At 34.0% G+C, this 26790-nt stretch overlaps 3 protein-coding genes across 3 annotated transcripts; 1 reads left to right on the top strand and 2 right to left on the bottom strand.

The window, feature by feature from the left end:
- Positions 1-1411: 1411 nt before the first annotated feature.
- On the top strand, positions 1412-8639 carry LOC128183995 (toll-like receptor 3). Its single transcript, XM_052853260.1, has 3 exons — positions 1412-1541; positions 2234-2302; positions 6172-8639. Exons 2-3 carry the CDS (start codon positions 2254-2256, stop codon positions 8601-8603), a joined length of 2481 nt encoding a protein of 826 aa, XP_052709220.1. The 5' UTR covers positions 1412-1541; positions 2234-2253; the 3' UTR covers positions 8604-8639.
- A 350-nt stretch (positions 8640-8989) lies between these two features.
- On the bottom strand, positions 8990-14517 carry LOC128183996 (uncharacterized). The gene is made up of 7 exons (XM_052853261.1): positions 14047-14517; positions 11971-12269; positions 11424-11556; positions 10838-11008; positions 10526-10702; positions 10305-10382; positions 8990-9238 (listed from the first exon to the last, which is right to left on the bottom strand). Exons 2-7 carry the CDS (start codon positions 12258-12260, stop codon positions 9023-9025), a joined length of 1065 nt encoding a protein of 354 aa, XP_052709221.1. The 5' UTR covers positions 12261-12269; positions 14047-14517; the 3' UTR covers positions 8990-9022.
- Positions 14518-14976: 459 nt separating this feature from the next.
- LOC128183993 (uncharacterized) lies at positions 14977-26701 on the bottom strand. Its single transcript, XM_052853259.1, has 14 exons — positions 26552-26701; positions 25581-25751; positions 24839-25246; positions 23623-24508; positions 23348-23441; positions 22924-23187; positions 22541-22631; positions 22049-22153; positions 20167-21770; positions 19733-19847; positions 16705-19280; positions 16299-16328; positions 16035-16113; positions 14977-15263 (listed from the first exon to the last, which is right to left on the bottom strand). The coding sequence occupies exons 1-13, from the start codon at positions 26604-26606 to the stop codon at positions 16036-16038; spliced, it is 6477 nt and encodes a 2158-aa protein (XP_052709219.1). The 5' UTR covers positions 26607-26701; the 3' UTR covers positions 14977-15263; position 16035.
- Between the last annotated feature and the right edge of the window lie 89 nt (positions 26702-26790).

The following is a 26790-nucleotide window of genomic DNA, read 5'->3' as shown; positions in this document are numbered from 1 at the left end:
ACTGTTAACAGGGGCGAAAGGGCGAAAATAAAACGAGGGCGACTATTTCCCCGCATACAGTATTCTATTTCAGTACTAAATGATACATCTTTTTTAAGTGCAAGTTCTTCAACTTTTTACCTTTCCTTGATCTTAACCTTAATTTTTTATCTTAGCCGAGTATGTATTTTAATATTCTACGACTGGAAAGCTTGTATGGTTGACGTTTATTTCAAATCCAAAAATAAGTTTTTGTGCAATTGTAAAATCATGCTATGATGTTCGGAAAAGGGGGAAAGATACGTGTAACTGATTAAGATCGCAAAAGAATACCATTGCAAGCTGACGAATGGTCGCCACAAGGACACAAAAGCCAATGCGGATGCAAAGGATAATTGACAATGAAACTTGTGTAAAGAAAGACCGACTTTAACTTGACGATTTGCAAACCACTGATATTTAGTAATATATGATCACATAAAAAACCAAGTCATGTATGCAAAACAAGATTCTCCAATGTTAAATAAAATATTCTCAAAGTTGCCTCAAAGTTGATTAGTTTTTAGTGAATGTGGTCAAGAAGAAAGTTTTAAAGTCAATTGCATACGATCAATTGCATTCAGTTCTCAGGATCACGAAGCATTAAGTCCAAATTTCGATTATTCAGAAAATTGTAGCATATCATAAAATCATTTTTAAAATACATTTTAAAAACATTTATTTTCGTTGTTTTCAATCACAAAGTATAAAGACAGTGTACACATTTTGACATCAGTCTTAGACTTCTTTATAATAATAGAGCCAAGTTAATCCAGTTAAAGCTTGATCGCTGTGGCAATTAATGTTGAATGATTTAGGCTTCAAAAACAATGACATAATTTATCATTGAGGTCTCAAGATTCCATCGGGGTGTATTGGATAACGTGTGTAATGAAGTCGATATCAAGACGTACAGAGAATCTATCTCAAAGACTAAAATGGGTGACAGCGATTCCGTTCTTCTCAACTACTTGTAGATCGTCTCTCTTTGAAAAGATAACAATAGCAGTTATGCAATGATCCAACGAACAATTGGAGGCAAATAAAATAAATCTGTTAATTGCGATAACATTTGTTTCCTGGTTTTTTTTTTATTAAGTACGGTTTAAACAAATTACAAATCGAGATTTCAAAAAGAAAAAGGAAATATTTAGTATCAAAATTGTATGTCTATGATGCAATGAAATGAAATTAATTTTTTAAAGAAAATTCTATATTTTGTGAACTGCACAATAATCACTAAATCTGTAAAAAGAAAAAAAACCCACAAAAATTACAAAAATATTATTGTTAAATTTAATGCACGATCAACGAAAAAACATTATTTCATAATGAATTCCTGAATTACTATTTAACTTCCTATTGGGGAAATACCCAAGGAGGAAAGTTAGTAAAGAAATATACATCATGGGTTAGTCACCGCCGTTTGATACTGGATCTCTGTGACGTTGCCTGATCACTTCCAAGTTTTCCATTTTTTTTTTTACTTCACAAAGGCATACCGTCTAGATTATAGTATACTTGTAAGTATGATTGATATTTTAACAATCCTTTAAATGATTTTACTTAGACGGACGGGTTAAAAACGAATTGGCTGCTCATCTTGTAATTTTTTTATTATTATGTTTTGTAATCCCACGATCAAAGGAGTATAATTATATGTTGTTACGTAAACTTGGCTTTTGTTAAATACAAAATGGAAAAATGAAATATATTTGAAGCATACCTTCAATGTTTAAAAGGTCTTTCTCATAAAACAATGACGATCTTCGACCTGAATAATGCTGGAAAAAGACAATCTAATGAATAAACTAAATTAAATTAATGCTATTCGTTATCGTAGAGTATTGGATTTATTATGTGTACAAGTCTGGTCTTAATTGGGCAGAAAGATAATCATGTAGTCTGGACGGCGATGTCTATTTTCTATTCAGTTAAAATGAATACACATGTTGTTTTTGCACATTTAAACAAAAGAGTTAGGCTACTCAGTAACTGACCTTAAATTAAATAAAATTAGATCTGAAAAATGTATGGCTTACATTTCCTTTTTACAATTATTATGGCGATTACATTTTTTGTCAATAATCAAAAGTGTGCTCTCGATAACTAATAAAATAAAATCAAAACCATTTGGATTTTATAGTTTATACTGTCATTATATACAAAAATTCCCATATTTTATTAATTTTTACGTTGTTTTTTTATTATCTAGATTTGGAGTTAGATGATGTAATGAGCACTATGAAGCATAGGAAACAATTTGTCTGTCAACTTTTGGTTTGTAAGTAAATGAACAATATCTATCATACAATATATTTTTTTTATCAAAAAGTATCATATTAAGCTAGATATATTTCATCCGAATAATATTCTTATTTTGAAGAAAAATCTTGATCAAATCTATTTTGTAATTTGTGTAAATCAACTGCGCAAGATACTAGTCATATGATTAAAAAATACCATATTTCAGACACTTATTTCTTAAATCCATTTAACAATATCTTAAACAACGTAAATATGCATGTGTGTGTTCAATTTTGTCTCGTAAATAGATATATCATGAACTGAATGCTGTTAGCGTCATGCGCCAACAGTGAAAGTAAAAAGTTAAATACTCGCATATAAATTAAAATCTAAATTACTGTGCCATGGTAGCTGGATGCTTAAAAAAGTTATTACTTGACTTTTTCCTGCAAAAATACCTCTGTGTGAGCGTCGAACATAGGTCTTTAGATTTATCTAATGACGTCATTATATAGATGAGAATCTTGACTGGTACTAGAATAAAACAACTCAGTTAACATTTGATTTACCATTTATATATTTGTCAGTCGATTAAAAAATGCCATCAAAGTGCATACACACTCACCCTTTACACACAATCTAACGTCGAAGAGTTCATATATGGGTCAATATAAAAAAGGCAGCTAAATAGTTTAGGTGAAAATGATGAAAAATAGTAGATATTTCTGCACTTTTATTGAACTAACAGTACTAGTAATAATATTTTTCAAAAGACACATTTTCCAAACAGTAGTTAATGTAATTTGGTCAGAATGCTCTTTTAAAAATGAACAATTGTTGTTTTATTGTCATTGGTGTTACCTGTAAACAATCCAATGTACATAAAATATAAGCAATATTTTAGATTAAATTTGAGGTACAAATAAATGTTAACTTACGTGACTTGACAAAGATTAAAAAATAATATCATTTAGTTATAATAGTAAGTTTCTTATTACAATTTTGACATGAATATGAGACAATCTTGTAAGACATGCCTCTTTCAATATGTTTTAACATAAAAATGGCAATTATAGCCAAAATTTCATAACATACAATCCATCCGGAATTTCAATACGATTTAAAAACTACTAAATACCTAAAGTTTTAGATGAAGGAACATTTTTCGGCTGGTTACTCCAATGACTCGATAGTAACATTAATGACTGTTTCAGTAACGCCAATGACTTATAAACTAAAATTTTAAGTCTAAATCATCTCAAATTTTTGTTTAAAAAAACCTTAATCTTTCATATATTAACCTTGCTTAATTATAAAGATGAAAAATGATTTAGTAAGTTTAAGTTTTTTAATGATTTTCAAAAGCAAAAAATGACAAAGTAACACTAATGACATTTAGTTATCCCAATGACAAAATGCAGTCATACATAGATTGTAATTAACACTCTTTTTTCTATTATAAAACCTTGACAAAACCTTGACAAATGCTTGAAAAAAAATCATTCAATTTAGTATCTCTACCTACTAACCCAAATCTTAACTCGGCATACATTTCCACAATTTTTTACTTTCAACGTACTTAGATCCGACCCTAATTGGCTTTTAAATCATAGGTCATTATATTATTGTTATTTATTATTAGTGGTTATTTAAACTGACATAAACTGACATACGTAATAGGTATGTACTTTCCTTTTCACAACTTATACCAGCTTTATAAAATGATCAATATATTTATACAAGCAAATGTTTTTGTATAAAATTGATGCTAATGTAATTATTACATACATGTATTACATGCATTTGTCATTGGCGTTACCATGTACTTTTAAATTTCTTTTAAAAGATAAATAGCAAAGATGGATAAACTTTGATTATCTTAATTGACATGTATGTTATTCCTGTCTATTAACCAGCTTGATAAAATAAACATTTAATTTTTTTACAAAACAAACATTCATTTTATAATATTTTTGTCATTGGTATTACATGAGCATGTCATTGGCGTTACTATTGTACCTAAATTGCCAAAAAATGATAAACTTTGATTATGTCAATTGATATGGATGTTATCCTCTTTAATTTACCAACTTAATAGAGTACACATTTCATTATTTTACAAAACAAACATTCATTTTTAATAATTTTGTCATTGGTATTACTTGCATTTGTCATTGGTGTTACTCTTGTACATAAACTTGTTTTTAATTAGAAAAATTGTTGTTAAAATGAACTGAAATACCCTTATATTAAAGTTTAAATTGATAAATGTTGTAAATTAGAGATGAATTTCAAAATATAAAGAAATGTGTAGTTAAATGTATATCTTCTGTCAGTGGTGTAACTTAACTCATCACTGGTGTTACTTTGTAGCAGTTACACCAATGACAGTAACACCAATGACAATCAAAGTACTGAAGAACTGACGGGAGTTGATTTTGTCGATGTTTATTTATTTTAAAATCAATGATATGTTATTTTGCATGACAAGTACATGTAGTTTCTAATTTGAATTACGCACATTTTTTGGACTTTTTCGACACCCCCATATGAATCATGTTAAATAATATTTAAAGATAAAATAATTCAATAAAACTATGTATCAGTAATAAAAATATTTCTCGAAAATTGTATGGATCCAAGCAATATTGAACTCTAGTCTCGAAAACCAAATGCTCGGCTGACACCGTAAATCTCCGACAAGGATTTACGGAGACAGCCGAGCGTCGAGTTGAACGAGACTATATTGAACTCTGGCGTAGGAATACATACAACTACAAAAAATATTTAAATTGTTCCATTTAAAATCTGACTATTTTCAAGGTATTTATAAATAAGTTTCCTTGAAAAACAATACTTTAGCATACATGACATCGAATTTATCAATTATTTTCAAGAACTAAGTCTTGTCAGCAGCAATGATTTGTGCTGAGGTCCAAACACTGCTTCACGTTCAGTTTGTCTGGGGAACTGCATAGGAGAGTTGATTAAAATCAACTCCCAAAAAGTACACAAATGGGCTGCTATACTTAAATACCCCATGAGAATGCAAAAGGTCAACCTCAGAGTTTGTTTAGTAAACATATTGAACATATTTAGTATGATAATAACAGTTCTATCTACAAATGTTTTGACATAATTGCTACAACACCAATGACAAAGCATTATTGTATTTCTTACCTTTTTGTCATCAGAAGCTCGTTTACATAACACAAACCACAAAACGTATCTAAATGGCGTCTGCAGTCTTTTACAGGAAGTGATGACTTATAACTTAGGACTAGTTATGATGTAATTTATCAAGAATGACAACTCTTTTCCAACAAATTAAAATCGGTTACACCAATGAAAAAGGATTTTGTACAGACATATTTAACATTGTATTGACTTTAATGGAAGATAGGGTGCACATTTTTTACTTTTAAAAACATTCCTCCTACTGTGTTTTTTATAATCATATATTTTTGGGGGTTGAATTTTAGATAATGTTTAAATAATTTATCGATTAAACAGAAAGTGTATTTCTATTGACAGAGTAAAACTTGCAGATTTAGGTGATTAAATTGTTATATCTATTAAGAGACATTCGTTTTTTTACTTTTCTCTTTAACAATAGAAAATATAAAGTCCATTATTTGTTATATGATAGTTAAATGATGGTTAGATATTAAAAATAAAATTAAACATAGCAGTGACATAAATAGCTGCCTTTTTTTATATTGACCCATATACATATGCCAATCTCATATCTTAGACAACGGGAACAGAATAAAATCCGGTATTCAACAAAAATTAATATCATCATGATTATCTTATTAATTATGCAGTTTAGTGGAATCAAACTGTTATAATTACAAAACTGAGAATTCTATTGTTACATAATTTTTTTCTAATATCTTTTAACAGGGAGAGTTTCTGTCATTCTCTCACAAAACTGTACAATTTCACCATACGTTGATGAATGCGGAAACGCAGGACTACTTTGGAACTGTAGTGGATTAGGTTTTAACAGATTGCCATCAGCGTTTCCTCCGGAGCTAAAGAATCAGAATGCTGCTTTGGATCTCTCCTACAATCGATTTTCTTCTGTGACAGAGGATACATTTGACGAGATAGCTTCCTATTCCAATGTGACTTCAGTAATTCTCCATCACAATGATATTACTGAGATTGGAAATCTGGCATTTCATGATTTGTCAAATATATGCAGCTTAGACCTTTCTAGCTCTAATCTTGAAAAAGATAAAATCGATACCGATGCGTTCTCTGCTATTTCTAAACTCACAATTCTGCGAATAGATCAGAATAATTTTCATTACCAAGGTTACCCAGATATCTCAATGTCCAAGCTTCATTCATTGCAAGTTTTGAAACTTGACGTTTTTAGAAATTTTTCGTTCACAAAACTATTTGAAGAACTTAAAAGTTTATCAAAACTTGAATTTAATTGTATCGGCATTTTTAGCTTAACCAATAGTTCGTTTTACGGACTCAGACTTTCCCCAATCTATAGCATTGATATGAATTTCTTTGGTCATGTGAACCGTGACGTCACTGAAGATCTATTTTGCTCATTTCCATACATTACTGATGACGTCATTTTGAATTTTGGCGGAAAATGCAACCTTTCTATTGTCCTTCGATCCCTAAAATGCTTACAGCATCGTGAAATAAATAATATTTCCATAACACATACCAGAGATGTTAGCCGAAGTGAACTGATTATCTTCGATGATTGGTCAACAGAATATATCATAAACATATGCGTTAGTAATCTCACGTTACGTCATAATGGCATTTATGGTATTAAGAGAAATATATACAATACCAAGTTATGGAATTGTTTAGAATACTTTGATTTAAGTTACAATAGAATAGTTTTTATAGATTCTACATCGGATATTGCTCTCTTAACTTTTCCAAGGATTCGAGGATTCAACCAGTGTTGTAATGACCGTCGAGGAGAATTAATGTACAGTCCTTACAATGCATCACAACAGAAATTTCGTTCTATTACTATAACTTTACCAAATACACTAGAAGTGCTTGACCTTTCTGAAAATTATGTTCACAATGCAATAAAAAGGGGACCGTTTGTTAAAGTAAAAGCCAAAAACTTGTTAAAATTTTATTTACAGAACACCAATGCCCCCCTCGTGTCTTGGATTTTAGAAATTCCGTCCTTAGAAACACTCGATTTATCTGAAAATAGTTTTGAAAATATCAATTCTGAAATATTTCAAGGCGTAAGGAATCTTCGACAATTGTATGCGGTAAACGTTCGCCTTAATTTTCAAAACAATTTGATTTCCGAAGGTTTGTTTAAAAATCTGAAATACCTAACAAAACTTGATATTTCGAAGAACAGTTTGACTTCTTTACCGAGGTGTCTATTTAGAGACCAAAAGAACTCTTTAAAGGAAATCTATCTTGACAACAACATGCTTTCTGTCCTACCAAATTCTCTAATGGATTTAGAAGGGTTATGCATACTCTCTGCCCGGTACAACTTGATTTCAAAATTCTCCGAGAATGATCAAAACCTATTTAATGCAATGAAAAATTTATCAATTTATCTAGAAGGAAATCCGATTTCTTGCGCATGCTTTAACATTCAGTCTTTGAAATGGATGAAAGATCGTCAGCACATGTTTCCTGATCGTTTCAACGTTCTCTGTATAGAGAGTAAAAATCCTATTGTTGAATTATTTGAAGACCAAACATGGCGAAAATTCGAACTAGATTGTCAGTCAAAGGAATGGCTTACATTTTCTGCTGTATTGCTAGTTTTGACAATGTTAACATTTGCCATCACTGTTGCCATTAAAAAATACCGTGTCCATTTAGAATACGTAATTCTAAGGCTAAAAAACAAATGGAAAGGTATACCTTTACGCAAACCTGACAACAATTTTCTGTATGATGTTTATGTATCATATAGTGACCTGGACTATTTGTGGGTCACAAAAACACTTTACCCAATATTAGAAAGTTTGAACGTAAAACCATGCCTGGATGAAGATATTTATGGAGGCCGTACTATATTAGAAGGAATTGTAAATCGTATCAACGAGTGCAGGAAAGTATTGTTTGTCGTAAGTGAGAGTTTTTTGGACATTGGACAATCTTCCATTGAGGTTCGAACAGCAATTACCCATGCTGTTCACAACCAATTTCAAGGATACATTGTTGTTTTGATAAAAGATGGATTTCCTCTTGAAAGGCTTCCAGACGAACTAAAAAACATATGGTGGTGCATTGAATATTTCGGATGGTCAGAGGAGGAACAAAACGAAGTTATACTTAAGAAACTGACCGATATATTCAAACCTGAGTGAACATGTCTGTGGATCAGTGCCCGGTAGTGAGCATACAGCAATCGAATACAGAAAAATATTCGTCCCCGTTTTATCCCATTCCCTACCGCCTTCGTTGTCAGCGGACGAATTTAAGACTGGCGAATTCAATTTTTTTAAATTACTGTACTAATTAGAATGAGTATCCATTACAAAACTGTGTTTGGGCGATTTGAAGTAGAGGCAAAATGTAGAAAGGCTAAAACACACGGGGCAAAAATAACCCTGTTTTCATGTACATCATAGCAAATCGTCTGTCGTGTTTTCTGGTAACCTCTTGAGTAAGGTTTGTTCTATGTTCTAAAAGTGTTTAAGTGGTCAGCATCATTGTTTGTATGAGTAGAAATTGTATTTAGGTCTTTTTTTAATAAAAAAACCCAAACTAAATGGATTTGTTTTATTCATATTGAAAACGTAGCTATTAATGGCAAATGGTCGGAAGGAAAGACTTCGCTCGGTGGCAAATTTAATCTCATTTCTTCTTCTGAAAGAAAGTCCAAAACTGAAATGACGCCGAAACCGTGTCTCTGAGAGCTATCCGGTGGACCCTTATAAAATATGTAGTCCAAACAACAACAGAAATCTGCGTCCAGATTGGTTATCCTAGGTTCATCTCCCTAAAATATATTACAGCAGTGTATTATCATCTAAATGATGATTTTCGAAAGAAATTCTTGATGTGGGTTTTTTTTAATAAGCGTCTTATGATAAAGCGTTTAATAACGAGCTGTTTTTTTTTTTCATTAAAACTTTAGTTATATAATTGATAGTTCTATAATATGATAATTCCAAATCCACATTATGCAAAAAATAAATAAAGATGAATGATGTCGGTTTTTGTAACTAAATGTAAAATTATACATCTTTTATTCATTAAAGGGACCTGGTTTTAGTTTAGTTTGCTTTTCTATTTTGAATTATTCACCAAAGTTTGAATGTTAGAAGTCGTGTTACAAGCGAGATAGAGAGGTAAGAAATTGTTATCTAAACAAAGCTCGAGTTTCATATTTGTTTACAAATGCTGTAAAGTAAAGAAATGACCATTTCTTTATCAAAATAACTTGTGGAAACAAGATAGACTGATTTAATGGGTTCATAAATAATTTCATCAAACAAAACAGCAATATAAGATTGAAACTTATACCAATACAACAAATATGTAAACATTAACATGACTCGAGCTTTGTTAACAAAACAAAGAATTCTAACCTCTGTAATTCGCTTGTAACTTAATATTTGACTTTCAAATTTTGTCAAAGCATGGAAAACATCTATATTAACAATTCTAGACATAAAAAATATAAATTTTTGAATTTTTTAAGGTCAAATCGTGTCCAAGTCCCTTTAAAGCAAAACGGCATTTTATCAGTTATCAAAAATTAGCATTAACTAAAGCAAAAGAGAGTTTGAGAATAATATTTATATGTAACAACTGCAACTTTTATCATCTTGAATCAAATCCTTTTTGGATACTTGGCAGTGGGAATGCATTAAATGAAATATTTTGGTTTAGGGACTATATATAATTGTTGATTTAAGTTTTCGTATGAATTGTAATATATCTGTTAGTTTGCCACATTGCGCAGTCAGGTTGCTCACAGACAAGTAACCATTGAATTCCATATATTCAGAGAGTTTGAATGGTAGAAATACAACTACAAATATGTAATACTAATACTGTACCAATATTGTCTTATATGCACTCTTGAAAATTAGATCATCGCCTTCCAATCCATTTAAAAGTTTCTGGAGGGTGGCCATCTTTATCATGGAGATAATAAAGCATGAACAAGTAAATATCCTATATGGTCACTGAGTCTTAACAATGTTTTTACGTATTGAAAATTTTTTAAAAAAGCATAATTTTTTTGTCATTATTGGGAAAAGGAAAAAACCTTCCAAACCTTGATATGGTTTTCTGCTTGAATTTTCTTCTTGTTTTCGTCCACAATGTCACCGCTCACAATGAGTTCGTATGCTGCCTCACATGGTTCTGTGTTGAAATCTCCACACAGAATTGTTATGTTACTGCCTGTGTGTTTTCGTTGAAATTCTCGTATGGCTACCAAGCAACAAAATGCCTTAAAAGAAGCGGAAAACCTTTTTTTTTTTTTTAAAAAAACCGGGTATGGTTCTTAAATTTAAGTAACTTATGAGGAAAATTGCGCAAGATTTGCGTAGGATTCTAAGGGTGCTTCCTTGTCAAATATTCTAACCTGAATACAGCGCACATCCGAAATGTGAGCACTTTCCCACACGAGGTGCGTGTTGCAGACGACAACGGTTCTACCGGAAGTCACATGTTCAAGCAAACTGAGTAAGGCGACATCACATCGGTCGATATAACGAGAGAAGTGGTTTGTTTCCTCTTGGTCGTCCGATAAAAGCTAGTGTTTGAAAAAAAATATAGAAACACTTCAATATAGGAAGAAGAATAACGTACATATATCCATTCATATATTTCAAGTTAATAACAAAACTATTAATTCGTTAAACTTAAAAGGTATACTGTGGAATGTTCATAAGAGAAAATTGTCGTAGCGTTCTTTGGTAACCCTTACCCGAGACCGTACATGTTTCTCAGCGAACGTATATACATACAAGCATATGTTTAATATTTATAAAAAGTTTTCTGAACTCCTACCAACGAATTTACGTCCCAAACCAGGAAAATTATGGCTACCCATGATCACTGCCCTCCACGAATAAAAATGATTCCACAATAATTATGTCGTTTGTTCACATGTTTAGATGACTGTGTGAAACAGATTTCAGATGACGTTAGTAAATATATGTATGCACCTTAAACGCAATTTCTCCAAGTCTGAAAGCAACATTATCCTTAAGAGTAAACTTAGACGTGTTGTAAAATGTGGCACATCCTTCGTCATTCTTGTCAAATGTTCTTTTGGAATAGACTCCATCATACCCCAATCTATTGAAAAGAACTTTCATAAAAATCTAGTAATGCGCAGTTTTTCTCTCCAAACAATGCATTAACTTTATTATAAAAATACTTCATATTATCTAATAACATCTATCTTATCGAACATTAACCACTGGTCATACATTATATTTTTTTATCTTACGTCTACAAATCATGAAATAATTAGGATTTGGGAATATTTTTCATGCTTTGAAATGCAATTTTTAGCGTTTCATGCGAATGTAAAGATTGCGAGCATTGCAAAAAAACGGAACATGATCAGTCAGCGGAAATGAAACTAGTCAAGAAATACATGTGAAAGACATGGATACAGTGAAATCTGAGTTAAATCTTGAGTAAAAGGTGTTTGAAATAGATCAACAATCATTTAATAGGTTGCTATGATATAACTTTATATGTTACTTTTGCATTTCCGGATTTAGTGTATCTTGATAGTATCCGGGTCCTACTTCCTGTAAACATATTACGTCACAATTGGAATACCGAAGTTCTTCTAGCAGACTTTTATGGCGAGTATCGATGTGTAGATGGGCGGGGTCTCTATAGGGGTACGTCGTTGGCTGTATATGGCAGTCAGCCAAAACATTGTAGCTCATCAATGAGAACGTCCGCTCTGGTGTGACGTCATCAATATCTGACGTGCTCACTTTTTTCCTTTTTGCAAAGCTTGGTGGCGCCTTCTCCTTGCTCATAGCAATTTTCTATATTGTGTCATGTATTAAGAGATAAACATATTCTATTGTAATACATATAACAGCAATAAAATGTACTCATTTCATGAAAATATTTCTTTGACATACAAAAAAGAAAAACTTTAATTTCAATATTTCCAAAGAGACGAAATCTGGATAGAATACATGTATATTAAATCCAAAACATCCTTATGAAACATATATAACTCAAGTAGGGTATTTTTCAACTTTTTAAAACATAGACTACTTGTCAAAGATGTAACATCATATGCTTTACAGGGATGGGGTAAAGGTAATATGCAATGGTCATTAAGCGGTGTAATTTATTACAAATTCTGATGAAATTGAAAGTGATGTGTAGTTGACTAGACTTTCAAATTACATGTAATTGTAATTTAATTAGTAACTTTCAATTTTTATAAAAAAAAATTGTATCTGTGCTACCTGCTTGTATTCAATAAATTTATTTTCACAAACTTAATTTGTAATTCTATTAATTACAACTGCAAAGTAATTGTAATTTATTGAAAATCCCTGTAATGGTAATGGTGATTTTATTGAAGGTTTTAAGCAAGTCCTTGTAATTTCACTGATTACTTTCCAATGTAATTAACCCCATCCCCAATGACTTGTAATTAATAAACTGTATTTTATTTTTCAAGGAGATGATTAATTTCCACTATCAAGAAAATCTTAATCTTATTGTAAAATTTGTAGGAACTGTTTTTTAATGTTTTAAAAAACATTTTTTGGCCACTATAACTCAGAAAATACGTCATTTACTTATAGTTTTTTTCCCTGAAAGTGAAAAAAAAATCACTACAATTATTGATAAATTGTATACATACAATAGACGATTTTTCATTATCTTAAGTCCCGCACCCCCCCCCCCCCCCCCCTGTATTTCCTATTTATAGGATCCTTAACAAGCAAGATCAAGGTATTTATCATGAGCTAGATTTATTTACCATTACCACAATTACATATACATGAATCGTGCAAGTCTGATGAGAAAGTATTTACATAAATATGTAATCATGCAGTTCCAATACTTAAACCTGCTTTGAACTGCTCAAAACAATTTATTCTGGCCCAACATCCGGATATACTATAGATAGAGATTAATCTCCACATCTTAAGCAAACTTAGCCGGCATATTCAAAGTTACATACATGTATGTACATCAGCCATGCAAGTTTGAATACGTAAAGTTGTTATATAGATAAAGATATATCTATTTTGAATGCTCAAAAAAACAAACTAATACCTGCATAATCAAAATCAATCTATATACATGGTAATGTTTCTACACGATCTATGCATCCCGCATGGGCAATACAAAGTCCGGCGTCCAACAGATAATGACTAATTTTTTGGTAAAACATTCATGAGTAAATTAATAAACAGTTACTCTTGATATAATAGAAAATTAATTGAAAAGGATTGCTCAAGATTTATAATTAATTCAATTTAAATACAGCTGTTGTCTAATTTTTTACGGAGATCCGAAATTTTATTAAAACCCCCTCCTTTAGATCCGCGCATGTTTTATCAAAGGTCAATGAATCGATACGTACAATGCATGCAAGCCCTGATCTTCGAAGATGATAAAGCCTATACATGTGCCATTACATGTAAAATTCGATGACCCGTCAAATTATTCGGCTAAATAGCATGCATATTCAATCAGTACAACATATTACAGTAAATGTCACTATGTACGTTATGTCTGATTACATTTACCTGTATTTGTGTATACAGGTTTGATAAATAAATCATTACTTACATCAGAGGCGTCTTCAGCAGAGCGAAGTTTGCGAAAGCTGGCCAAAGTTTGGTTGCAGGTACCTCAGTTATTGGGAACGCCGGGCAGTCGCTCTGTTGAACATGTATGCATGCAACAGCACGGCTAAATCTATTTATAGCATTTACAGAACTAATCCGATTGATCGATCTATCAACAAGGAAGGTTTACACAAGGGATTGTATATATAGTGCTATAATCCATTATCGTACTATATACAACCACCTACTTTTTTTAATACTATATAACCCCCTTCTTTTTAAAGGCTTTATACGGTAGATGTTCAAAACTCTGTAGTGTACGACAACTTGGAGAATTATAATGTTCCATGATTGACCGTTTTCTTTCCCATTCCTTGTTGGAAATGATATACCGGTAGTTAATAGAATGCAACAACATTCGAACTTAGTATGCTTGTTTTTGTGACCTGTCTGACTTTGTTACGTAACAGACTCTTCCGGTGACTAAAAAAATGTATTAAATTTAAAATTCCATATCATTCATTCGATTTCTCACCAGAGGGCGTACTTCGTTGCGCTTCAAATGGAGCAAAGCGGGAACGATAACTCTGGGTAGATATTGAAATTTCCACAGGCTGAATAAACAGTTATTCCATTTAAATACACTCATAAAAAAGTGATGTGATGGCCTTTTTTTTTTAATTCCTGGTGCATCATTGTTTTTAAAATAAAAACAGAAAACTAGTGTGTATAACTCTATTCGCAGTAAAACAATTCACTAGTCACATCGTTTTATATACATAATTTTATAAACTACAGTTTTCATCAATAATTCGCTCTACATTTTTTCCCCAAATTTTTCTTCCTTTTTTTAAAACACCAAACTTATTTCCCTAAAGGACTGTGTATGAAGACCAGTTGTGATGGAAATAAACAACATAAATTGTCTGTGTTATAAATAAAGATAATTTATTGAGCCACACACAGTGACAATAACAAAAAAGAAAAAAAAAATCTTTAACATACCAAACAGGCATAACTTAATTTACAGGGAAATCTATGCAAACATAAATTAATGGTCTCACTCTCTCTCTCTCTCTTTTTCTAAGAAATTTCTTTCTTCTGTCTCACAGATTTAAAAAAAAATATTTTTCGTATGTAACAGGGTTTCAGTCCACGCAGCTTTTCCCTCCATCACATCAGGTATGTGTACTTCAATTGAGAACACTAACTCCTCTCCTGAATAAAGAAAAAAATATAGGTAAATGAAAATAATCATCAGTTTTGCATGAACACATTTCATTACACAAAAAAAATAAAATAAAATTAGTTCATGAAATTTCAAAAAATTCCTGCCCAAATCCAATATTATAATATATTCAATCACTATATTTTTCAAACTCATCATTAAAAGTGTCTTCTGTTATTTGTCAGTAATTCTCCAGTCCTGCTATAATGGCAAAATCCTATATTGCATTCCTTTCTTTTTTTTTTTTTTGATCCTGTAAATTTTAGAGTGTGATATGATATCCTGAATCACGTTTTCTGTTTTTTTTACCATTCCTATCTGAAACTAATGTCTAGGACACAATGAATAACATTAAAAATAGCTCCTATAAAAATATTTATGTTCAGCAAGAAAATGTACAAAAGCTTCCATCAATAAATGCATCGTCCCAACAGTAACTTGATCCAACCTGTGCCTGCTGCCTAATCCCATCAATATATCATATTGAATTTAAAAATATTATTTAAATAAATATCATATCTAGTTACCAGATCATCAGATCAAACTGGATGCTACGCATCTAGGTTTTTTTTTTTTATATCTGATGGCCTGGCAACTCGATATGATATTTATTTAAACAATATTTTATTCAATATGATATATTGAATGGGATTAGGCAGCAGGCACAGCCTACTTTATCCCTCTCCCATGAGGATATGATATGACGCTTCGGATGAAGTAACTACTATTATGATGTATTGTATTGTTGTATTGATATTTACCTCATATCTTATGTATTTTATCCAGGAACTTCTCAAAATCCACTTTACTCAGGTCTACAGCCTTCTTACCATTCCTAGCCTGAATAAAATTCAAATTTTAACTGATTAACTCTACACTATCAATACATTTCAATAGAATTACAGTGTGAATCAATCAACAAGAAATGTTACTCCTCTCTATAAAAGAAAAACTTGAATAACAACAAGAATCAATATTCTCTTTTAAAAATCATGTTTTTCAGATAAAAATAAAAAAATTGGTACCTTTTTGCTTTTTCTTTCTGCCTTGCTGTTCTGGAAAAAAATAAAGAAATTCATATTAAAATTTAATCTTTTTATAAATAGTTGTTGTGGAAGCTGAATTATGTACACCATTTGAACAAAAAAAATGAAAGAGAAAAATGTCAGTTAGCTTTCAATTGATAATAACCGGTAGAATATCAGGTACAATTGCATGGATTTTCAATGCAATTTGATTATTTGTGGATATTTTATAATTGCCTTTAAATTATATTTAATATGCAATCCAGATACTTTTGTTTATCAACCAGAGTAATTTGCTATGATTTAGATATGATTCTTCATATTCATTTAAATATGAATATATACTATTTACAATTGTACAGTAATGACATGATTTTTAAAAGATTTTTTTTCATTTTCAACTCACCTCTCCGGAATTCATTTCTCTGAGTCGCTTCACTCCCTTGTGATTATTTGACACAGTGTCCCTGGTCCCGCTTTTTGTAGGAGTTGTCATACCATGCAATCTACGACTCGGGCTCCCAAAAAACCTCGGGCTTTGTCTGACAGGTTTATTCGGTGTTCGCTTCCCCTTGGGCGTCCGTGGGGAACGAGGCACCCTGGGAACGCTGTTGGGGGCCTCACTTTCTTTTGATTCCACTTTGGCCTGGCTCTTCCCTTCCTGGGAGGAAGAGGAATAGAAGTAACAGCCTCCGCCATGTTTGAGTGAAGCAGTTATTCTTTTCTTTGGGGGAGTGGACATGTTGATCAGAGGTGATGGACTGTGAAGATCTGGGAGAGAGTTACTGTTATTGCTAAAGCTACTGGTTGGTCGAGAGGGAAAGTTTCTTACAGATGGAGAGTTACTTTCCTTGGAATCCGTTCCTTCAATAAAAGTCACAGACTTGGGTGCACTGGTTAGTTGCCTGTCTAAGAAACTTTCACAGCTGTCAGAAATGCTTTGGACAGAAGAGGGCTGTGCCAGATATTTGGTTGTATTATATAAACCAGCATTTCCAGATAGTGATGATTTGACTGGAGTTGTAAGGTCTACCTGCTGTACCATTTCCAAACACTTTGATTTGGGAGTTTCTTTTCTCGGAGGTTCCGGAGATAAATCCGGTAAATCACAGTCTCCATCTACATCCACTTCACTATCCGATTCCTTATCCAACTCACATTTCACATCGAATACCAACGATTGCCCTGGGACTGGTAAACTAGGAGATGGAGTTGAGTTTTCACTCTTTTTACACAGTTCTGGCCTCAGTGGAATGATGCCCTGGGACATTTCGTATCGATTTGGTAAGAAGTAAGGTAACACCGTTTTGGTTGATCGTGGAGTTTTGTGAAGCTTGATTTTTTTTCTAGTGTTTCCTTCCAAAATGTAAACAGAACCTGAAGCATCAGGAATGAAGTCGTCTGCTTCATCTGCCATCTTGGAAGCAGAATTAGTTAAATTGTCCTGTTTTTGAACTACATCCTTTGAAGCACTGTCCTGAATACTTGCAGCTTCTTTACTTCCATTGTCTGTTTTCGCCTTCCCTTTGATATCTCCTTTACTTTTAGCCTTTCCTTTGGCCTGTTTCTTGACGAGGCCTCCTGGCTTTACCGGGCTAGGAATATGGTCATAGATCTTCTTCTTGTGTCCCCGTCCATATCCGGGTTTACGGATTTCAGTTGTTCCAGCCTCCGGGCCGAAATTCAGAGAACGCACATGAAGTTTCTTCTCCGGATAATATCGTCCCACAGGATAAGCAAGAAGTTGGCCCACACTTTCTTGTTCGTCCTTGCTCTGATTTTCTGGGGTAGAATTCAACTGGTAGCTATCCACAGTCTGTAGAGGACTGGCGTGGATAACTGCAGCTGCAGCGGATAAAATATCAGTCACAGGAGTCGGAGTAGCGTCAAGAGTTGTGGAAGAAACTGGAACAATGTTTTCTCCAGTTGAATTAGAGCTTGCCTGAACAATGCCATTACTATCAATATACACAGTGTTGTAATTCACCGCCTGGTCACCGGAGTTCATCACCTGTCCTTGATACGACACAGAGTTTTGGATGTAGCCCACTCCATTGGAGTACACATTCGAATGAGAGTCTGAGACCACAATAGAATTGTGCTGAGATGTGGATTCATTTAGAACATACACTGATGGGGTGACTATTTGACTAGAGTAAAGAATCGGCTCACAGGGACTGTCAAACTGTGAATTACATGTGGTACTAACATTCCCTTGGTAATGACCACCATGTGACACAGCTATTCCTGGACTTTCGTACCGAGGGGGTGAGTCTAGGAAATCTCGATTTGGAGAATACAAAATCTTGTTGTAATCTGTCTCCACAATGCAACTAGATTTTTCCTTTTTCTCCTCAGGAACTGCAGATGGTGCCTGATTAATTTCCACACTATTCAAAGTTTCCAATCCAGAAAGTGGCTCGGCAAGTATTTGTGAATTTTCAGCATTTTGAGCTTGATGGGCAGAAGTTCCTGCCACCGTGTGTATTGACCCTTGCCCCGTGTTTTGGGGATGTGATAAAGATTTCCTCGAGTTTTTGCCATTGTCTTTCAAAGCCGACACTGCAGTAAGCACGGTCTTTGGAGTCAGCCCGACTTCTTCAGAGACGTTGCCTTTTTTCTCTTTTATAACTGGCCCACTGTTACTTTCTAAACTCTTGGCCTGTACAGGTGACATAAAGGTGTGAATACTAGGCATAGATAGAGCTCCAGTATTCATTTCCACCACTTTACTTGGGACATCGGACACAGTGTTTGGAATATCCTTTGACATATTCTCTAATGGTAACTGATTTTTCGGCACAGACATGGGAGATACATCTGTTTCCGGTTCATCCTTTCTAATATTTTCCTCGTTACTTCGTCGGGCTTTCCTACTCGGGTTTCTGCGTTTCTCAGCTGAGGCAATAGCTTTTTTACTTTTCTTTCCTTTGCTTTTTCCTTTCTTTTCAGGGGTCACTAGTTTAAGGAGAGCCTTCAAATCTACAATACAAGATTATTTTCAATTAAATGGGGAAAATTTCAATAATGAAAAACAAAATAGTTTTTAACAGCCTAAGAAACTTAACTTTTCTTTCCCAGGGCAAATTTATTTTTAAATATAATGCCAAAGAAAGGTACTTTGTTTTTAATTCAATTGCAAGATATGAATCCAATTTCAATTTTCATTTGAACTAAAATTTAAAAACTGAGCAATTCCTCTTTTTAACATGTTTAATGACAATTTGACCTAATGTGACAGTGCCTGAGAAACAAGACATTAACTTTATATGCCCAAACAGAGTCATGTCAAAAATATTCTAGCATGACTCGCATCATTTGATTCAATATCTCAGACAGAATGCTTTACAATGACATAACCTATAATAAATAACAAATCTGAGTGTAATTTTTTTGGATGTGAATTGATCATTATATTTTGCACACAAAACTACCTGGAGACCACTGCAATTTCTTGGATGGAGAAGAGGAGTTGGCTTCATCATCAATCTTTTTACCTTTCCTTGTGTTGCTGTTGTTTCTCTTTCCTTTGCCAAAATCAGCACTACTCTGAAAATGAGAAAAAATACTCTGCTTTGTAACAAGAAATGGGGATCCTAAACTACAGCAGATAATAATCAGCATTACTGAACTCTACATACTGTGCAAGGGCATTAAATTTCATGGGGTTAAATTTGTGTGGTGTATAAACTATAAATCATCTTCAAAGTTTATGTTAAAGAAACTTGTTTCATTCATCGTCTGTGGTGAAGACTGAAGAAATAACCTCCCTACAATTGGTCAGAATACCAATACTGCAAAGAAGTACTTGTTTTAGCAGAAAATGTTTATGTATATGAAGTACAAAGTAAAAATAACTGTCCCTTACCTTTTCGCTACTAGAATTTTTATGCTGAGACTTTTCCAGAGACGACACCAAACCGATCATTTCGGACAACATTTCATTGCTGTTGGCACTGCTCTGTGAGGTGTGGGGACTGGCCCTGGTTCCTGCCCTCTCTGTCACTGGGGTACTACACTCCTCCCCTGTGACCCCCCGGATGAACGACTTGTACGACATCTGCTGACATTCCGCATCCTTGACTTTCCGGGTATCCTTATCTTTGTGCGACACGGATACTTCCTGTGGTGATTTCATTACGCTCTTGATGGATATCACTGGAAACCCAAGATCCTCTGTAACCGAAGTTTCGAATGTCTCCACTAGATCTGGGTCAATTTGTTTTTCTGAAGACTTTGATGACACTTTGCTTGATCTCCCTTTTTCTTTCTTTGAGGTAGATTTACCCTTCTTCTTCTGCGATTTTTCACACTTTGGAAGACTAGAAGTTCCCTGAGTATTTTTACTTGACTTGTCTTGGTCCGTTTCCATTTCCTTTACATGCAGTGGTGAAGTTATTTTAGGGGATTTTACTTCACTATTGCTTGATCTCTGTTCATATGCTATGGGTAATACAGAGTCAGAAACACTCTCTGCACCCTGCACAGAATTAATTGGAACAGGAGAACTTACTGACATTTTGGACGATTTTCCAATAAAAACGTTAGGTGAGCCCACACTTGCTCTTTTCTCCTGAACATAACAAGGAGTCAGTGGACCACTGTTTGGTGACGACAGTCTTGGCGACTGTTGCACTGATTTTGGAACACAGACTTGGAGCGGTGACAGAGGCTGGTTTGTAAATATGGCTTTCTGAGCAGGAGAATGCACTACTGAAATCCTGTTGTTGGGAATATCACCTGAAACACTTACTTTGTCTGTTAATTTTGTGTATGGGTGTGGGCTAGAGGCAGGGGGGCCTTCCTGACCTCTGGCATTAATGGTTTTCACTTGTGGAGATTGACATGGCACATTGTTTTCACTACTCAAAGGGGATCGAACTTGGTTCAAATCGTGCTGAACAGAAGGAGACCGGACAGAATTAATGAGACTTAAAACTGGTCCTGGAGAGGACCTGACCATTGTGACACAATTCGAATCGACACCGGAAGCTGACGCTAATGAAAGACTTGACACTCCTTGGCAACCAGGCTGCTGCTCATTGCTAGCCACCCCATCTCCTCCTGCTGTCAGTTGCTGAGAATTGTTTATTGGAACTGATTTAGCTGGAAGACTTTCCAATTCAACACCATTAACTTCCTTTGATTTAGTCCTATCACTCTGCTCGTGTTGAGGTGGCTCATGTAAATCCAAGGTCTTAACAACACTGGAATCAGGGTGACCCGCAAACTGTGGAAAGGATTCGAAAATGTTGCGAGCCGTTGGATTGGACGATGACTGGTTGTTTGGGGGCCCTGAGCTCCAGTCCATGTCTGAGGAGGGAGTGACTTTGTCTGATGTCTGGGACTGTGCAGTCTGGTCCAACATCTCTGGGGGGTAGGAACTACTCTGAGAGGGGCCAGGCTGAGGGGACTGTAGAATTTCCATGATGAGGTTCTCTTCACTTGTTGTGTTACTTGGGTCAGGGCAGTCTGAAATGTTCAATGAAAATTATCATGCATATAACATGTAAATTCATGTCATTATTTGATATACATCTTGAACATGTTTATCATTTTTTTTAAAGAAATGTGCTAAACTGAACCTAGAAATATCCTACATACGTAATAGACTATGTAACAGGATTTTAAAATAAAAAAACAGGAAAAAATTGTGTTTGATAGGATTTATAAGTAAAACCTTGGATCAAATCACACATGTAAACTACCATGAAAATATGAACTTAAATATTTCTGTTACCCAATATTACCTGTAAAGGATGGGAGACTAGAGTTGTTGATGGACGCCTCTTTCCCCATCTCCAGTCGTATTCCACTGAAGTCCGTCTTCTGGGTATCCGAGGCTGAGTGAGGCTCTGAAAGCATCAGTCCATGAAATAGTAAGTTATCTTTGTCATTAATAAACTATTATTATATCTTACTGCAGGTTCCTGTGATAGACCATTTAGTTGTCACTGGCAAAAATGAAAGTCTGTTTGAGAGCCATTGGTATAAGTTTAACATCGTCTCGTTCATGATACAAAATATCTATTTTCAGGTTTGAATTAAGGTGCTTCTAGAATTAAAACATGAAAGTTTCACACTTGAATTATGCAACATTACAAGCATTACATAAAATTCCTGTAAAAAAAAAATTTCCCTTGAAACAGATTAAGGGTACTTCTAGAATTAAAACATGATAGTTTCACACTGGAAATATGCATCATTACCGGTATTACATAATATATCAGTCAATGATTTACCTTGAAACAGATTGAACAGCGACTCAAAGTTGGGATCCTTGCTGGTGAGTTCTATGATGCCGCCGATCTGGGTCTCCGTCATCTGTGTCTCCTTAAAATGAACAGTTTCAGTTAGGTTCTACAGGTGTTGATTCTTCATTCAGAAATATACAAAGGAGCTTTTATCAAAAATTAAAATGCTGTTCAAAATTGAAAATAACTCAAACCAATGTTCACAATTCAAAACAAGAACTATGGTTATGAACTAACAAATAGCTCAATTCTAAATTTCTATTAATATTTCATTCTTTGGTTTGACAACTAATCTTTTTTGTTATAAAGAAACAGGTTTTGTGACAGTTCTTTGTATTAATGAAACATATAAACAAACCCAGCCTTCTTACGTTAAGATTGAGGATATCATCTAGAAATGTATAGAGTCCTTGCGACTCCATATTCTGGGAGTAGTTAGATTCCGATTCCTCGGGTATTGTAGATTCCTCAGATTTTTTAGGTTTATTAGGTTTAGGATTTTCCTGGATCTTGGGTATTTTTCCTAATTTCTTACGACTGCGTTTTTCGGTGGTTTTTATACTAAGCGTTCTGTTTATATTTTCAGCCAGACGTTCATGTAAAGAGGGGTTGTTCAGAAACTCATTCAAAAACAACTGGAAATAAGAGATGATACAAATGCCTACTACAAAAATGCAATTAATACCACACATACTGACAAGTGTTATAAATCCTGATCGGAAAAATGTCATTTTTTTAAATCTATGAAAAGCTTGGTTTATTTAACATTGACACTTTTACTGAATATATTAGTACCGTTATATTTTCCATCAACAGTGAATTTTCCTCTGTTTTGTTGCTGTCATTTAAAGTGGCATTGCCTTTTCTTTGGTGTTTTTGTCTGGGAAGCCTGCCATCAAAATATTCAAAATCAAACTGAAGATTAGAAAAAGTCAGCACTCATATCTTATCTGTTTTGAAATGGATGACAAAATACTACATAATATATTACATTTCTGAATATTAAATTACTGTTAGGCATTGTAATTTTCAACCCATTTTTAAGCTCCATTTTTTCTCTCTTCTTTTACCTCTTTCTTCTAGGTGTCCTTGAAAGACTCATCTGTGAGGCCTCATCCAGCTGTTTCACGGGTGTACCCGGAGGTCGGTCCCCTTTCTCTGTCTCAGATGGGGACACAGCTTGTGGGAAACCCAGGGTTTTAATGGACGGCCCGGATTCTGCAGACTCCTGACTATTCTCTGAAGAAGAAGTGGGTGGGAGGACATCATGACCCATCTCATCTTGACCTTTGACCTTTTCTTCAGAGGAAGCTGGGGGCTGCTGTAGATTTCCTATAGTTGGAAGAACTGAAAGAACAACTTGCAAGACCTGTTCCGAGTTTGACTTCTTGTCCTGTAACCTACTTGACTTGGGACTAGATACATCCTGACTGTTAATCACTGCCCGAATGTTTGTCTGTTTTTCATCAATACCCCTACCTACACTACTCCCGATATTGTCCTTTTCTGACCTAACACTTATCATTGATTCAGAAATCTGATTTTCCACAGACATATTTACTGGGCCATCATCACAGTCATTTAGTTGAACACAGAGAGTATTATCACAGTTATTCCCACTAGCATATTCCTCTCCTTCCGCTTGACCTCCCTGAACTTTCACACTTTGAGAACTCCCATCAACCCCACATTCTATCCTACTAGCCCCTGAGCTACACTGTATTGCACCATTTTTGTCCTTTGGATTTCCCTCTATCACATTCTGTGGACATGTCTCCATATCTGCTTCTTTGGTTGAACTTTGTAGCTTTTGCAGTCGCTGAGATGAGATGTTCAATAGATTGGATATGGAACTGGACCTCTGGAAGGTCGAATGTTTGTGATGGGACGACACCGAGGGAGGGGCAGAGTGCAAGATGAACTCTGTCTCTCTGTTGTCTGTCTCCCTTCGTCTTCCTGAAAGTCAAAGAAATAAAATTGTTGAATACTGAATGATAAAATAAGTGAATTGCACTCAACATACATGTACTTGACTATTATATCATTTCATTTCTTGAACAACTTTTAATTTCAATACAATTAAATTGAAAAACAACCACATTTCTCATTACAAAAAAAAAACCATAATGCCAACTAAAATTTATTCTTTAGTTTCTCAGACCAAACATTTTAAAATCAAAACTGTTGCATTTGATCTGACATGGCTCTACTGAAAGAACACAACACTAATGTTTTTGACCGAAACAATTAATTCTAAGTAAATGGTTCATGTTATTTAGAGCTTACTATAGTCCTCCTCTATTTTCCTGTTCCTCCCACTCAGCCCTTTAGTCTCGGTATCTGTGGGTGGGGTCAGAACCCCACAGTTCCCCGCCTCTGGAGGCTCCTCTTCTCCCTCCGACACATCCGATTCTGTGACCTCCATTTCCTTTTCTGCCTCACTATCAATCCTCGCGGCAGCTGCATAGTTTGTAGGGGCTGAAGTTCTCTTACACAGATCTCGTTTTTTCTGGAGCTTCTCGCATTGCCGCTGCCGTTTCTTGTCCTGTATCAGGCGCCTGACCCTAGAGCTCTGGGTGAGGCCGTTGACCCTTGGGTTCTGTTTACAAGTGGTGTGTTCCTTCAGAGTTCTGACCACGGCATCCAGCTGAGACCACATTGCAGCAACACCCATCATTTGTCTCCTCTGTGTATCTAAAAGATTTGAGTAAAAGTTCATGTTTTAATAAAAACAAACTGTGAAATTAATATCACCTACATGTATTCAAGCATTCACCTGTCTTTAATCATCTGTCCAGACTGTGCTGTACATGTACTTTAATCCTTGATTACAATACATTAGTTAACCAACTTAACTAAGCAAGATGAAAAGTGCACAATTTTAAAATTATTTTGATATAATAAAGAATTCAAATTTATGCAAATTTAAAATGATTGATTCTAAACAATTCTAATTCTTACTGTGGCACAAAATTAACTGACAGTTAAATTTAACAGATATATAACATATTATCTAGTCACTATTTACCTGCTAGTTTAAAATGAGCATACTCCTGTAGCGTTTGGCAGAGGGTCAGACCGTTGACATGGAGGGGGTAGGTCTGGCCCCGCCTCTTCAGTGTTAGGTATTCATTGAGGTGAGGGCATTCTTTGATGAAGCACTTGTATGAATTCACATAGCCTTCATCTGATAAGTAGCCTACAACACAAAAAAGAGGGAGATTCATACAAATATGCCCATTTTTATTTAGAACACTAGATCAGGCACAATCTCTTAATTCACCTTTATATATGTTATTCAATTTGGCCAGTTTACCTTGGTTTAGTTTAGCCAAATAGCTTGATTTCACTAGTTTGAAAGAATTTTAGAAGTAGATAGATTCAAAATTAAATATTACAAGTTGTAGATTGCTGGTTTAAGTCATTTAACATGGATATATTTACACTTTGAAATTTATCTATAGCAAAACAATAAAGAGATACTAAACGCTTTTCCCAAATTCACAAATTTTTAATGAAGCTAAACAGTTCCATGTAACTCAAAAAATCATTCCCAACCTATTTTTAGTGCAAAAAAATTATTACAAATAGATCCAAGTAAAATAAACTTTTTTTTTCCTTTTAATTCCTGAATACCACAATTCATGGTATATCATTATCTATATGCAGATGCATAGTACACAAGCTGTTGAAACAACTTGAGCATTGAAATAAACATACGGAACAAACACAACAAGAACTGTTAGAATATGATAAACATAATAAATATTAAAATTTAAGGAAAGTTTTGAACTTGTGAAAAATATCAACTATGGATATCAACCAAATATGATTCTTTCACAAGTAAACAAAACACAGTCGCCGAATAACTGCTTGAGCGAGGTTTCTTACATAATGCAGGAGACGCTAAACACAAAACATCAAACAGGTACTATTAAAAACAAACCATACATTGGGCCTTACATAAAACTGCCAAAGTATTGAAGAACATACTGTTACCTAACACTAATCTTGCGATCTCTGATGGTAAAAAATTCACGACTTCGGTCGCCATCCCTCAGCTAGCATGGAAACACCACCTCTTCCAAATATTCATGTTTTCTTCTGAAATGGCGGGTTCACTACACGTTTCAATTTTCAGTTGTCGTGTTTTTGAAATTTTGCTTTTGATTTGTTGAAGAGAAAAAAAGATATATTTATCACATCAATGTAAACTTTGATTTTTTTATACGAATAAT

Source organism: Crassostrea angulata, chromosome 5, assembly GCF_025612915.1.
Source record: "Crassostrea angulata isolate pt1a10 chromosome 5, ASM2561291v2, whole genome shotgun sequence".
NCBI classification, from domain to species: domain Eukaryota; kingdom Metazoa; phylum Mollusca; class Bivalvia; order Ostreida; family Ostreidae; genus Magallana; species Magallana angulata.
This window is presented reverse-complemented; position numbering and strand designations above follow the sequence as displayed.

What these genes read in the sequence shown, in the direction of transcription:
- LOC128183995 (XM_052853260.1), top strand. Translation starts at nt 2,254, where the DNA reads ATGAGCACTATGAAGCATAGGAAACAATTTGTCTGTCAACTTTTGGTT. An exon ending in TGTCTGTCAACTTTTGGTTT is followed by an intron (nt 2,303 to 6,171) that starts GTAAGTAAATGA and finishes ATCTTTTAACAG; the next exon opens with GGAGAGTTTCTGTCATTCTC.
- LOC128183996 (XM_052853261.1), bottom strand. Translation starts at nt 12,260, where the DNA reads ATGAGCAAGGAGAAGGCGCCACCAAGCTTTGCAAAAAGGAAAAAAGTG. An exon ending in TTGGAGAAATTGCGTTTAAG is followed by an intron (nt 11,009 to 11,423) that starts GTGCATACATAT and finishes TTCAAACACTAG; the next exon opens with CTTTTATCGGACGACCAAGA. An exon ending in AAGCAGAAAACCATATCAAG is followed by an intron (nt 10,383 to 10,525) that starts GTTTGGAAGGTT and finishes TCCATGATAAAG; the next exon opens with ATGGCCACCCTCCAGAAACT.
- LOC128183993 (XM_052853259.1), bottom strand. Translation starts at nt 26,606, where the DNA reads ATGGCGACCGAAGTCGTGAATTTTTTACCATCAGAGATCGCAAGATTA. An exon ending in GAAAATAGAGGAGGACTATA is followed by an intron (nt 24,509 to 24,838) that starts GTAAGCTCTAAA and finishes TTTGACTTTCAG; the next exon opens with GAAGACGAAGGGAGACAGAC. An exon ending in AAAATTCTAGTAGCGAAAAG is followed by an intron (nt 19,848 to 20,166) that starts GTAAGGGACAGT and finishes TCTCATTTTCAG; the next exon opens with AGTAGTGCTGATTTTGGCAA.